The sequence below is a fragment of the Convolutriloba macropyga genome, chromosome 2 (assembly GCF_964194025.1).
Source record: "Convolutriloba macropyga chromosome 2, txConMacr16.3, whole genome shotgun sequence".
Classification (NCBI taxonomy): domain Eukaryota; kingdom Metazoa; phylum Xenacoelomorpha; order Acoela; family Convolutidae; genus Convolutriloba; species Convolutriloba macropyga.
This window is the reverse complement of record NC_134469.1, coordinates 46,207,026-46,222,241: the sequence shown is the minus strand read 5'-3', so window position 1 is coordinate 46,222,241 and position 15,216 is coordinate 46,207,026. Positions and strand designations below refer to the sequence as shown.

The following is a 15,216-nucleotide window of genomic DNA, read 5'->3' as shown; positions in this document are numbered from 1 at the left end:
TAAAAGGGTGGTTGAAATTTTTAGATGGTACGAACCGTTTTTTCGTTTCCGGAATCTTGCTAAGTTTTTTTTGAATAGATAAATAGCAATAAATTGATAGCTTACATTGCTTGAGGAAATTAAGCTAGTTATTCCAGATGGATCTGTCACAAAAATGAAATCGGCTTCTGCATTTAGTCCAGAATCAGCATCAACAATCTCGTATTGCACCACAATTTGCTCCGTTTCTGAAACATAATTAAAGGTCCCAGTCTACGGTGGCAAATGAGTTAAACCAGTCAACTAACTAAAAAATATTATGCTCTAAGCGCAATTGCGCTCCAGCTTTAGCTTTATGATCTTTGAGCACAACAAAAAAAAACAAAAAAAATGTTTTTGGACGCATCACTGCCCGGGTCAAAAACCAATAAAAATATTTAAGATTTACGATGAATTTAAATAAAAAGTGCAAGATTTGCAATGAATGCAGTGAAAGAAAAACGCTATTTTCTGAGAAAAACGCTAGTGAAATTGAACGCTAATCTTACGAAGTTTCACCATTGGAATAGTTGCATTAAAATGCAAGAATAGCAATGAATAATCAGCAACCTTGTAACAAGAGATAATACTATAATGTATGTCGAACAAGCTGTCGACCGAGGATCACCTTGTGGATAGATGATCATCTTATGGATAGAAGATAAGCATATTAACCCAAGATGTTTTGTTTCTAGCCATAACTGAAGATATTTGTTTTCGTACTTTACAATTTAAAGGCATTATATAAAACTGATCCGAAAAATTGTTTAATTTTTCTATGTGTACTTCTGTAAGTAATTTTCAAATTTCAGTGTTGTTTCTATCTTGTAAGTTAATGGGTAGACGTCATCCTTTTTGATAATTAGTGTGAAATTTCTGTGAAATTTTTTTTAACAGCATGGGTTTTTGAGCGGTCAATTCTCAGCCGAAATTAAGTGTGGAAATTACTTTGTTAATCGAAGAGTTGAATGGACCATGTGTTCTGATGTCGTTTACCAAAATGCATTCAGTGATAATTGGAGTTTGAGTCACAGAGATGGCAGGGGCGAAGAAAAGATTGCAACCAATTAGCAGTTGTAGTCTATTGATCATTACCAGAAAATCCACATCCTAGCGAAAACTACGCCAGCAATTAATTGGTACTGGAGTTTGTATCATTCCAATCGCAGGTGTTGGTTCATTGACAAAAGTTTTTATATCTTTAGCAGGTGCTATGTTTAGCCATCGTGCAAGGGAAGATTTTTCTTTTCTTCAAGTAGCTAATGACTTGTTCACGATGCTACAAACACTTCCCGAATCAATGAATAGTCCCACGTCTGTAATAAAATGAGAAAGGCTAAAAGCTTAGCAAATATGTCTGCAGCTGACCGGATTGCCGTTGACAAAAAATCAGCTCCTGCGCTGGTTCAAGTAATGTAGAAAAAATTGATGTTGCGGTGATTTTTCGAATTATCAGCGTTGATTTAAGCGTTGCTTTTTTGCGCATCTTTTGGTAGCGTAAAAAACACCGCCTAAACGATGAAAGAAAATTCACCGCTAATCTTACAATATTTTTTGAAAAACCTCGACCCGGGTGGTGAAACCCTTAATCTTGCCCCTTAAATTCGTATCGGAAAATATTGAATGCAAAGCACGACTTTGTGAAAAAAATATGTATTATATTTTGGACAATACGTGTTATTATAATTTAACGATACGTGTAAAGTAGTGCCAAAAAACGAAAACGATGCTAACAGTTAACAAACAGAGGTATGTTTTCTAATAGCAATGAAATCTTAAGATAACCCTAAAACATCAAAGTTTAAAAGAATGAATGTTCGAATGTAATGAACACATAGATTGGCTTAATTTGATATAGAAAGCTGGGGAATTATAACTAACCGAATTATAAGCTGGGGAAAAATCAATAAAGAGGAATCCAGTGGTTATGTTATCTTCATATAAAAAAACACAACAGCTCAAATCTGTGCAGAATATTTATAACAGCACGCCATGCTAGCTTGTATAGGGATTCCTTGCTTTAATGCTTTGCATTCTGCTTCAGACTCACATAATTGCAGCACAAAATTCGTTAGAAAATTCAATGAGTTACAGGATTAAGCTTCCAATGAACAAAAAAACTGAGTCGTCTGCTTGAACTATTTCATAAGCAAGTTTTTAAAAATTGCGTATGCTAAAACACAACAAGAAAAATCTTTACAAAAGGCATTGTTTAGGCTTGTCTTCTGGAACTGAACGGCAAGTCAAAATCATTACTGGGCACTTCTAATTACAATTCTTATATCAGCAATGTATCAGAGCTATGATCAAGTCAGTGTTTTCACACTTGTCAGTATAGATTCAAGTCTTGGCCAAGACGTGCAAATCGAAATGCAAGTGTTGGCCAAGACGTGCAAGTCTAATAAATGCAGGCCTTGGTCAAGACTTGGCAAGTCTAAATGAAAATCTTTGGCAAAATTTGGCCAGTCTAAAAACGTCAAAGTAAACTGATGGCATCATTGGTTCACTGGTTAATCTGTATGGAAGCATCAAAATCGGCATATTTGAGGAATTTTGACTGGACCCATATTCTGGCTGATTTTGTACACTTTGGGCCAAAATAGGCTCCATTGGCGCTTGGTAGCGGCTTGCAGGACCCCGGGCCAGCAAGGGTACCCTAAATGCAAAACCCTTTTTCGCAATTTTTCCCTTTTTTCCCTCTGATAGGAATGCTCGAAATGTGGTAAATGTAAAAAAATACAAAAATTTGGCTCCAAACGACTGAAAACGTCTCAGAAACACCTGAAAACTTATTAATATAGCCTACTGTGACACCCCGGGTTGCTAGTTGATAGTCTTGAATAATCTTTCAGAGTGTTTTCAGAGCACCCCGGGAAAGCGGCTAAAATTAACCTCGAAATCGTTGAACTTTACAAACTTTTTCGGAATTCGAAATCTTCACCCGACATTTTTTTTGAAAAGTTGGTTTTGACTTGGGAATCAACTTGCAAGTGTATTCCAAGTCTTGGTGAATATACAATTACTGATATGTGCATGTAGACTTGCATTTAGAAAGGGCCAGTACTGATCTTAATTCGCAGTTTAGTCCGGGTTTATTTTAGCAGAGTTAAGAAAAAAACATCATTTTTTTCCAAAATAACAAGCGTCAGTCTACTTTTACCTTATTTGGTCGAAAAATTTTGTGGGATGGGATTTGAGAAATCCTGAGCTTTTTTCTAAAACTTTTAACATTGCTAGCCTGGAATATTTGTCATCTTTGGGGTACTCAGCGGTCAAAAATTTAAAACTGTATATATTATATATATTTAAATTTTTGATATAAAATTTTATTGTTTATTTTGTTATCCAGAGGAATTTACTCTCTCTCTCTTATGACTTTCAAAGATCTTTTTAATATTGTCATCAAATTGGTGAAAAAAATCGAAAAAAACTTTGGCTCATTGTTTTGGCTTTTTGTCTTTTTTTCTTTAAATGTTCTGCTTTCAACATTTGGTATGAAACAGATTGTTAGTTATGTACATTTTTGTCCACCATGCTCAATTCACAATATTTTGGAAGTAAAAGCTTCTATTTCTCACTAACTAAATGATTATTAATAAATTGCAATTATTTATTTTATTGATAAATTTCTGTTAACAGAACTTCTGATTGAAGAATATGAAAAAAAACATAAGAGGCCAGGTTAGACAAAAACATCTGACAGTTAAACGTACACAAAAAAATGAGAAAACTCGTTCTCGTATTTCATCAAATGAGATAAAACGATTCATATTATCAACATTTTTCTTCCGACCCCTTTAGAGGGTGAGAAATTATATACTCAATGGGTTTTTTTCCTATTCATCCAATTATCGCCGATCGATATATCCATCGCACAGTGTTAGGAATGGTATCATTAGGAAGCTGGTCAATTGTGGTATATCAAACGTTGTAGAGACCATTTTGAATTTCGTTTTTTTTCCAAGGGGTTACGGAAATTTAGTTTTAAACGTATGCGTCAATTCCTTGGTTTTGTTTACACTAGTCTCATTGGCTTTATTTTCAAAGAGAAAAAGGAATTGGTAAATTGTTTAAACAAACTGATTTTGCTTTATTTCTAGCTAAAATTTTGAAAGTTTACTATTTTTATCTTTTTTACATTAAAGAAGACAGCAAATGCATTTCTGGCCAAGTTTCTCTAGCTTGACCCGCGCTACAGACAAAAACATTGGAGGAAAAATCTTCGTTTATGCAGATTACGGTTTATTGTAACTCTTGCATAATTTAATTTTGATTTAATAATTTTATTAAATAAATTTTAAATAAATTCTTGAGTTTTGTCAGCATTTAATGTTGGTTTTCTACTCTTATGACCGAATATATTTAATCAAATGGTTAGTTCAATATTGAGAGAGCTAATGAAGAAACTATCTAATGCTTTTATTTGATCCTTAATGGATTTTTTTCGGCAATGTAGCTTAATAAGTATCCAAATTCCATCTTTTTTGAAATCTTGATATATAGGTCAAATTAGCTATTTCGTTATAATTTGAAACATTTCTTGGCTTTAAGTGAAAAGCAGAGAGAGAGAGAGAGAGAGAGAGAGAGAGAGAGAGAGAGCAGGAGTAGTTTGGGTCCAGTTGTAGAGATATAGAATTCAAAAGTTTTCGGACTTTACTGGCACGCAAAATCTTTTCTTTGAAAAAAATTGCATTTTTTTACGTTAGTTACAGACCAGAAAACTTTAAAATCACATCTAAATTAATGGCAGTTCAAATTGACGTCCAATTGAAGGCCAAAGAGGACATGTGATAGCTTTTGTGAAAAGCATAAGCTTTTCGCCTCAACGCCGTTTTTGGCTTAAATGCCGTTCAGCCTGAATACGTTGTCTTTTGGCTTAGGCTCACTAACTTCTTCAATTGGCTCCTTCCTAAGCAACAAAAATTACCTGATATAGCGTTTTTATTGGAAAACTCATGGTTGTTTTGTCTTATTGGTTTATAAAATTTGTTTAAAAAAACGGTTATTTGAGACTAGCCTCTTTAATTTTAGTTCTGCTATCTCTTAGCGTTATCGCAGGCAAAAATCGTGGTTGCATTCCTTTTATTTTAATTGAAATGTTATCTTCTTGTCTTCTTGAATATTTTAAAAAACTACGAACTTTAATTCTTTTTTCTCAAAATTCTTGACAATTTCCATTTTTGAGGTTCTTTTTCTGTCTTGTCCGATCATCAAAGAAATGGCACCTTAATGACAATTCGCATGTCAAACTACTGGAGTTGAAAGAAAGAGTCATTGCTTTTATTCAGCGTTTTTAGTGATTAGATTGTGCTTTTACCAGCTTCGACGCCGTTTCCTCGTAAAATTGAATTGCCTTTTTGAAATTTGCTCTTATTTGTTTTTTTTTCTGTATTCAAGAATATTCTGGATACTGACCAGTCTCAAGGGTTTTGCATAAAAAAGAAGCCATTGAATGATTTCAGTGGATAGCTAATGGTTTTCCCCATTTTGAATTTAGTTGTTGTCAAAAAGAATAAACGTGTTTTCTAAGTTCGCCCCTTTTTGTTTTCTGTCTACTTAGTAATTAGTCTGAATTCAATCAGTTCTCTTTTCTGTTCCGATGAAACACAAGTCATTTGGTTTAATATAAATTTTATCCAATGAAATTTCAATATAAAAAAATAGAGGGAAAGAGGGAAAATTAGCTTTGGTTGTAACTAATGCTTGTTGTTTTTATTTGATTTTGTTGTTTGTCTTGTCTCTCACTTACTCTCCTTAACGGCAGGTATCAATCACGCTCTAATATTTTGTCTTTAATCGATGAATTGGTTTGACTTTAAAACGATTTCTTAATTGGATACACTATTTGATTTCGGACGCTATGGGAATTTTTGAAAGTTTTCAAATTGAATAAAAAACGTGGTTCGACGGGTTCGAAAACTTTTGTGCAAGCGCACGGTTTTGAGTCTCCTTGTATTTCATAAAATTTTAACTGGAGAGGTGTTTATATTGAATAAATTTGATTATATACGGATTTTGTAATTGATAAGTACAGCGTGCCATAAACGTACGGAAAACCAAGTTGCGCTTCGCTAAAGTTATTTCTGCAGCCAAATTCGCAACTGCTATTATAACAATTTATCTCGTGCAACCAACTTGTTCTAAACTCATAGTCTTCTCGTATCTTCATTTTGACAGCTCAATTTTTAAAGATATCCATTACGAGCTATAACTGAGAATTTCCGCCTTAGCAAATCTTTACATAAATCGATCAAAATTAGGAGACAAGCTTAGTAGTGATTCTTTCCAAAAGTGGTTCAGCTTTTTAGAATGCAAAATTGATTTAACGCTTTTTTAAATTCAATATGACAAAGGGGTTTATACTAATATAATATAAATTGCTTTGATAAATGTACCAATTTTATTCGACATTGCGGAGAAATTGATACAATTGTTGTTTCAACCACCGTTAAAAAATATTGTCTGTATGAGTTATAATGTTTATTTCCATTTAATTTTTCTTTCAGACTTTTAGACTCCAATTTTTTGCTGTCTTTCTTTCATTCAATTGTGTCTGCAAATGGCCAGAGCAGCCAGCATAAAAGTGCTTGCTGAGTGCGATAAAGAGGTGCCTAAATCGAGCAGACTTGTTGTTTATAGCGCAAAAATAGGGTACACAGCTTGTATCTTAATACCGCGATTACAATTTGGTCACTTTTGCTAACATGGGTTGCACATATTTCCAGGATTTTTCAGGAAAAAGAAATTGAAAACTCTTAAATATTTCTGGATTGCCAAAGGGAGTAAAATGATGTGTTAGTTGTGCTGCAGTGGGAGAAATTCGTGAAAACTCTTCCCATTGTAACCCATTTGTACATGCTTTTACTTTTACTCCAATGACAACAGTAGTAGTAAGACCAAATACACGCTTTGTCACGGGGGGGGGGACGTCCCCCCTTCCCACGTGACGATCCGTGTACACGCTTTGTAACGGGTGGGGACGTCCCCACCCGTGACGATCCGTGAGGTACATTTTTGAGGTGGAAAATTTTTGTCTCTCATATTTGTCGGAGGGACAAAAAAAGTTAGGTATACCAAAATTGTCATGGGCAATTCAGGCCGATCTGTGCATCTCTTGTTCGTTTTTCCTATGTTAATACATTGAAAATTTAACATAATTGAGAAAAACAGGCACTTTAGCAAAGTCGGCCAAAATTGAAGTCAATTGCGCAACCCGTGTTAGCAAAAGTGACCAGATATTGCAAGAATCTTATGCGACATTATGGAAATCCTACCCTTGGTCTGTCATAGTTAACATGAAGAAACATATCATATGTGACTTTGATTGATTACGGCGATTTTTGTATGACAATTGACCGAGGGTCCGAATCGTGATGTCTCTATACCTGTGAATTTCAGATTTTGGCCTGGTGTTATTGTGAACACTGGCGCGTTGTCGTTCAGATCTGTAACTTTCACCAGCAAATTGGCCAGATCCTGGAAAAGAATTAAACACATAAAATTCTTTAACGCTAAATAAGTAAGTCCAAGACTACAATGATGATGATGAAATCTCTATGCCAAGGCACAAAATAGTGAAAAATTAACTCTACTCACCAGAGATCGGGGCTAAAATTTAGTCAGGTCTTCGTTATGGGTCTTAGCTCTTCACAATGGTCAATTCTTGAGTCGAAAACTGGATCAATAATTCTGAATGTCTTTGCAAAGACGGTTAAAAGGCAACTAAGAGGGAAAATAAGTAATGGTATATATAGGATTCCAAAACATTTCGGCACCCTTTGCTCACACCAGTATGGTTTTATATATATATATATATATATATATATATATATATATATATATATATATATGTATGTATTAATATATAATATATATATATATATATATAAATAAATATATATATATATATAGTTTATTTTTTGAATTAACAATGAACTTGGTTACCATGACTAGGTTTAAAAAGCAACAGATCACCACTTTAATAAGTCAATTTTCAACAGTTCATGTTAGTTTTCCAGATATGAAAATTATATTTCCATTCTCCCAACTTTGGTCAGGTAAGAATAAAAACTCATAATTTGTTAAATCAATCGTGTTTTCAGCTGGAGTAGAAAAGCCTACGCAATCGGGTTTCCAACTAGGATAGTGGAACCCACACAATTTGGTTTGCAATTGGGATAAAGAAACCCATCAAAGGTCATAAAACATTAAGGAGGCTTCTTTTGCTTGCAGCTGGCTCACAGTTCTGCGCTTCTTGCTATCACCTAGTTTTATTTCAAATGCGGCGATGAAGTCAATTTTTGCTCTAAGAGCTGCGGAGGACAGGAAGTTGGAGCAATATTTCCAAAAATGCGCCAACATAGGTGTTCAATTTATTCCCATGGATTTTGAATCATTTGGTGGACTCTCTGAATTGGTCAGGAAGACATTGAAGCCAATAGCTCTGCTCACTGACAACAGAAGTTTGTACTCAGCCGGTTTGTCAGGTGCTTTCAGCAGGCTTGCTCAAATGGTTTCAGTCACACTAATGCGAGGAAACGCTATAATGGTGATAGCAAGAAGCGCAAAACTGAGAACCAGCTGCAAGCAAAAGGAGCCTCCTTAATGTGTCAAGACCATTGATTGTATGGGTTTCTTCATCCCAATTGCAAAGCAAATTGTGTGGGGTCCGCTATCCTAGCTGAAAACCCGATTATGTGGGCTTCACTACTCCAGCTGAAAACACGATTGATATAACAAACTTATTAATTATGAGTTTTTATTCTTACCTGACCAAAGTGGGAGAACGGAAATATAATTTTCATATCTGGAAAACTAACATGAACTGTTGAAAATTGATTTATTAAACTGGTGATCTGTTGTTTTATAAACCTAGTCATGGTAACCAAGTACATTGTTATTTCAAAATTAAACTATATTTATATATATATATATATATTTAAATATATCATCATATATATATAATATATATATATATATATATCATTATATATATATATATATATATATATATAGTTTATTTTTGAATTAACAATGAGCTTGGTCACCATGACTAGGTTTATAAAACAACAGATCACCGGTTTAATAAATCAATTTTGAACAGTTCATGTTAATTTTCCAGATATGAAAATTATATTTCCATTCTCCCAACTTTGGTCAGGTAAGAATAAAAAATTCATTATTAATTAACTTTGTTAAATCAATCGTGTTTTCAGCTGGAGTAGTAAAGACCACACAATCGGGTTTTCAACTAGGATAGCGGAACTCACACAACTCCCTATGTTGGCGCATTGTTGGGAATATTGCTCCAACTTCCTGTCCCCCGCAGCTCTCAGGGCAAAATCTGACTTCTTCGCCGCATTTAAAATAATACTTGGTTACAGTTGGGAGGTAATGGTTACATCCAAAGCTGCCGGTTGTCCAGCAAACCAACAAGGTAAATACACATCTCCAGGCCGAGAATTTGTTTCGGGTATCAGGTTTTTTTGCTCGCAAACTGGTGACAGGTTGGAAGCGCTGCAAGCGGAAAAATTTTTGTCCCTTATGCGGTCGTGTCGCGAAATCATATCGCCCCACCCATGACATGCAACAGCATGATCACCCAGTGTATCCAAAGATCCTGTTTTACAAAAGGGACAAAATTTTCCAAAAAACGAGGTGAATTGAGCGGAGCTGGCGGAGCGAGCGATGCCGAATTGGTTTGGAATCCTATATAAACAATTACTAAAATATAATCAAATAAATTCAAAATTAAGGCAAAAATAGCGTGATTAAATCTAAAAAAAGCCATAGTTTTCGTCATTTATTGGTGAGATTCATAATTACAGGCGAGGCTTGAGGTTGAGATACTTGCACCACAACCATGATTTCTGTGAACAGCTCGTGATCAAACAGATCAGCTTCGTTCACGTTGTCTGACACTCGAAGGACTCCATTACCAGCTCCCACTTGGAACACCGCAGCAGTTTGAGACACAATCTCGTATTCAACCGGGAAGTCGGGATTGTAGATCGAGGCGAATGTCAGAATTTTGGTTCCAGCTGGCATGTTCTAAACAAATCTGATTTTGTACTCAAATTGATATAATGGGGAAATTGATAACAGGGGAACTTAGCAACTTGCCTACTGGCAAAAAACTTGCAAATTTTGTAATTTTTGTTTTAACCCTCACTGCTTGTAGAGATACAAAAAAGGGTACCAATGAAATCTTTTTCAAAACAAAAATTGATCCTTGACCAGATATTTCCAATATTCTCTGTGAAAAAGAGGTGCTAGTGCCACGGCTGAAAAACTTTTACGGAATACCATAATTTCAACATTAGGAAATCTACCCCTCTTTTTGATTTCCCCTCAGAAAATCCCCCCCCCCCCCCCACCTTGTTGTCTTATCTTAGTTAACCCAAAATCTGCATTACAATAGTGTTTTCTAAATGTCCCAGAACAACAACTCAAGTCAACCCAAAGTTGTGACAATTAGCAGTTGAATGCATGGGGTTAATTTGATTCATTTTCTTTTAATCTCATTTCACATTGTTTCCATTTATTTATATATTCATTATGATACCATGTTGAAGGCTTTGATATCAAAGGATTAATGTTAACAATCAGTATGCTTAGATGACTTTTATTGTACATCAATCATGATTAATTGCCAAAGTCGACTTCATCTCAAAATGCTGATAGCTTGAACGAATAAAGGAAAATGCTGATGTTTACTAATTAGATATTCAGTTACTACTAATTAGCTATTGATAGCATTAAGTTAAGTTGAGCCTTTTGGAATTAACTGTGATTGAGACTAAACAAAGATGTATTTGTACTTCAACTTCAGTTAGTTCAAAGACATTTATAATAACCTAACCATTTTGTCATTATCTTGTCTTGTTGTCAAGTAAACAAACAAATATTGTTATCATTAATGTTATCTTGAAAAAACCCTGGTGAAACTCTAAGCACAAGCCAATTTGGGGGCGATTTAAACCATTTGTTTGATAAAGTCGGCAGAATTTCATGCAGTTTTTTTGCCGCATAGTAGAGACACAAATTGACGAAAATTAAGAATTCATCCACTTTGATAGCTTTCAAAACTTTGAAAAAACCAAATTGGTATTAGATTGCACTTGAACCACGAACAGTGAGTTCAATTGAACACAAAAACTAAAAATTGTAAACTAGAAGTGAGTTAGAACGTAATCCAAACGTTTCCAAGCGGAAAATTCTGTAATTGGACAACAAGATTGAAGGGGAAATTTTTGCTGGACGAAGGTTTGAATCAAATGAACTGCTGGGAAATTTTCTCATGTGAGCCTGATTCAGTCGTTTGCAAACCCAATTTATCAGCACTCAACTTTTGTGGACCAAAACTTGATGGTAAACTTGAAAACCTAGCTGTTAATCGACTGGGCCAGTGTAACCCTCGTGCAATGATATTCAAAGACGTTTTCTTTGAGCACTAGAAGTTAAAAATTTCATTATTTTGCAATTTTACGCAAACAAAATACTCAGAAATACTTAGGTCGTATTAATCATAACTCTAAATTTCTCAGACACTTCTATTTATTTCTGCAATTTTAACAGCGTTCTTAGTCAAATATTTAGTTTTTCCATCAGACACAAAAAGCAAAAATTGTCCAAAACCAAAAGTGTGTGGTGAAGAAACAAAAGTTAGGTATTGAATGACTTTCGTATAACTTCGAATTTCATTAGAACCTTGTAAATAAGACAGCATTTGCGATCATTTGCTGAAATAGAAATTCTTTTTTTTCTGTACTTTTTGAAAGCTGAGAAAGTTGTCTATTATTTTAACGACGTCTAATGATTGTTCTGTTCACAGCAGTTATGATCTCAAGTGTGATCACATCAAAAGAATTTTCGAATTTTCAAAACTCTTGAAAAAATTTTTGGCGCTATATACCTTTCTTTGATGGCACAATAAAACACATAAAGATAGACAGAATTTCTAAAACTTATCAAAAGATTTAGGTTTAAACCCGGGTCGAGAAAATTTTCAAAAATTATGTAAGAAATGCGCTGAAATGCGCTCAATTTTCAAAAAATTCAGCTCAAAAACCTTACATAATAATGCGCTGATATGCGCTGAAAAGTGCTGAAACTTTGTATGAAATGCGCTGAAAATTTGCTGAAAATTATGTAAGATATGAGATGAAAATGCACAGAAATTATGTAAGAAATGCGATGAAGGTGCGCTGAAATTTTAAAGTTTCAGCGCATTTCAGCGCATGTCTTACATAATTTCAGCGCATTCAGCGCATTTCTTACAAAAAACAGCGCTGGTATCTCGACCCGGGAAGCATGTAAACTCCATTATTAAATACGCCAATGGAAGGAGAGTCAAAAACCAAAAAACGGTTAAAAAAATAGTAAAAAAAATCTATACAAAGGTTTGGAAGCAATTAATGTTTAAGAATCAAAACTTTTATTACCAAAACAAAATCAAATGGATTAAAAGTTGCTGCAATGGAAGGCTGACTAAAACTTTTATTTTGCTAAAATTAAATTAAAAGTTTTTATGAACAACAAATGAAATACTGTGTCAGAGACGTAAAAAGATTTAATTATGCTAAAATTTGCTTGTTAAAACTGAGGGCAACCTGTAATTACAGAAGTTATCTGCAGAAACGATCAGAAGAGCAACAAATGTGGGCAAATGAAAAAAAAAATGCTCGAACTTTATGAAAAAAGTCCGTTAAAGTTGCAAAAAGACTGAAAACAGAAAACATCAAATGGGATCATTCATGCTTTTTTTAAGAAAAAAACAAGGGAACCTTCCATTGCTGAGGCTAAGTGATAAGAGCAAAAAAGAACAACAGAGACTTCACTAAAAATTTATGAAAACATATAATGCCAATATCATAAATTTCTTTAGCTCTTAACTGGAAACAAAAAATAGTTTAATTTATGTCTGCCTAAGAACCAGAAGGAACCGCTTATTAAAGCAAATAAGTGAGAAGACAAGAAAAAAATGGGCATAACAGTAAAAATGACAGCTTCATTCGAACACGTATCTCGCCTTTAACAGCTTTCATGGAAAAGCAGGAGCAAAAACAGAAGTACAAATGTAATACGCGAGTAATATTCTTTCGAAAACAGAATATTTATTCAAACACCAAATTCTCACTCAACTTTGGAAGGAAATTGAAAGAGTTCAAACTATTTTTTTTCGCTTCCTCCGCTACTCAAGTATGGCTAAAATCACCACTTTAATTTGATTTCTGATTGTCAAATTCGAGAAAATTGCGAACAGATTATTTAAACAAACAGCAAGCCTATTACAGCCCAAATCGCTTGGATTGTAGTGGAACCAATATGAAGGCCAATAATAGCTCCACATAGCTACCACTATACCAGCTATTAATAAACAGAGGAAAATGGTATACGTTGTTCCTACGACTGAATCTCTGAAGAAATCCTTGGCCGAGTTTACAATTCCTTTTTACGTATGGACAAATAGACAAATTTAAATTAATTGTGATAAAATGCCGCTTGACTGGTTGATATTTGAATCCAATTTTGTGGTCCAAGGGGTGGCAAATGTTATTTTCTAACCTCTGGAAGAATGAGTGTGTATTGGGACTGTACAAACTGTGGACCTCCATCCACGAAAGATTCGATGAGAACAAACACGGATATTGAGGTGGAAAACTCTCCATCGGACGCTACGACCTAAATGAGAAATGCAAAGAAAAGTTTTAGATGATAAATAATTTGGAGTACGCTTCTTAAACAGGTAAAATTAAATTTATAACACTGGGGTTTCTTTTTTACCAGTCTAAAACAGATATAAATTTACTAACAGTATTTATTGCGGATATTTAATTCAAAATTCGTGTGAGTTAGCATAGTTGACTTGTGGCTCTGTGAGCTATTATTCGCAAAATAACTTAAACAAGGCTCCCCTTTACAGATATATGCGAAACAAATTTTTTAAGCCTCCAATATTTCTGCCAGTGGAATAATTTAAATTTTCGTGAAATACTAAACACCTGTTTGTCTGGGTTGTGCTTCATTTCAATAATCAAAATTAACAAAAAGGCATTTTCCACTTTCGCAAAACCTCCGAAAACAGCAGGAGACAAGTTTCAATCTGCTAAATTTGAAGGGTTACTCTGTAAATTTTTGGCGGAGCAGACGAGTACTATAAAAGAAGCTGTTGGAGCTGAGCTTAAGGAACAACAAGCTTGCGTAGTTGGGGAAAATAGAAACAAACCACTTTTGTTGTCTTAGTCATTTAATAGTTATAGTTATAGTTCTAGTTCTAGTTACAGTTTGTCACGTGAGAAAAAAGAGAAAAAGGGGGAAATAACAAAAGCAACACACAGAACTCAACGTAGTAGCCGCAGAAAACGGCTGAAAGTATAACTCAGCAAAATATTAAAAAAACAAATTGTCTTGAGCAGTAAATAACGTGTTACTGTGTCTTGAACTAGAAATATTCCTGAGCAGTAAATTGTTACCGTGTCTTGTATTCAAAATATTATTCTTGAGCAGTAAATTCTGTTACTGTGTCTTGCATCAACGAATTATTGGAGCTGAAATTCAACTGTTACAACCCCAACTTCTGGTATTCTCAACTTGTGAGTACAAACAGCAAAAGCCAACTTAGGTTTAAATTTAAATATTTTTGCACAAACAGGTCTTAGACATATATCTTTGTCTTCGATTTGTTTTTTCTATCGGATTGAACTGGTATACATAAAGAGATCCCGTATTGTGTGATCTGTAGCAATCCAGTTCAAATTGATAGTTGAAAAACTAAGATCAGCGAATAGTTACGAACTAAAATAGTTAATGCAACGGTAAGTGTAGCAGAGCGGATATACAGTTACAAAAGCGAACTGCATAAACGAAGTATCCGGACAGATTTTGTAACCACTCAGAACGAACTGGGCGGTGTAAAACTTTCTTTGTGAAACACAAGGAGAGCAGCCGTTACATTTGGTCCGCCGACCCGGACAGTGGAATAAACTGCTGTCCAACCCAACAGTCGAAGTGACGAAGTCATCGACGAACGAGAACAAAACTCAACGAGCAATTCAACAACGCAAAGCCAATTAGGCAAAGTGCATTAGAAGTTGAATAGTAAGGCTTAATTAAAGCAATTAAACAAAAGGTACTGTAGATAATCAAGCTGCAGTCCCAAAGTACAAACGCAGTGACTCCGTCACAGAGTCAGGACAT

The 15,216-nt window shown here is 34.5% G+C and overlaps 2 protein-coding genes across 2 annotated transcripts in view; both read right to left on the bottom strand.

The window, feature by feature from the left end:
* The window catches only part of LOC142334916 (protocadherin Fat 4-like), a 209,085-nt gene that overhangs the window by 117,387 nt on the left and 76,482 nt on the right, over nt 1-15,216 (bottom strand). The gene's annotated exons all lie outside the window — the stretch shown is intronic.
* LOC142335539 (protocadherin-23-like) overlaps nt 1-15,216 on the bottom strand; it is a 51,395-nt gene that overhangs the window by 17,146 nt on the left and 19,033 nt on the right. Inside the window, exons 6-9 of the mRNA XM_075384078.1 lie at nt 13,585-13,701; nt 9,844-10,068; nt 7,404-7,494; nt 106-227 (exon numbers count right to left, since the gene is read on the bottom strand). Of these exons, the coding sequence (XP_075240193.1) occupies nt 106-227; nt 7,404-7,494; nt 9,844-10,068; nt 13,585-13,701 (555 nt within the window). The remainder of the gene's footprint in view (nt 1-105; nt 228-7,403; nt 7,495-9,843; nt 10,069-13,584; nt 13,702-15,216) is intronic.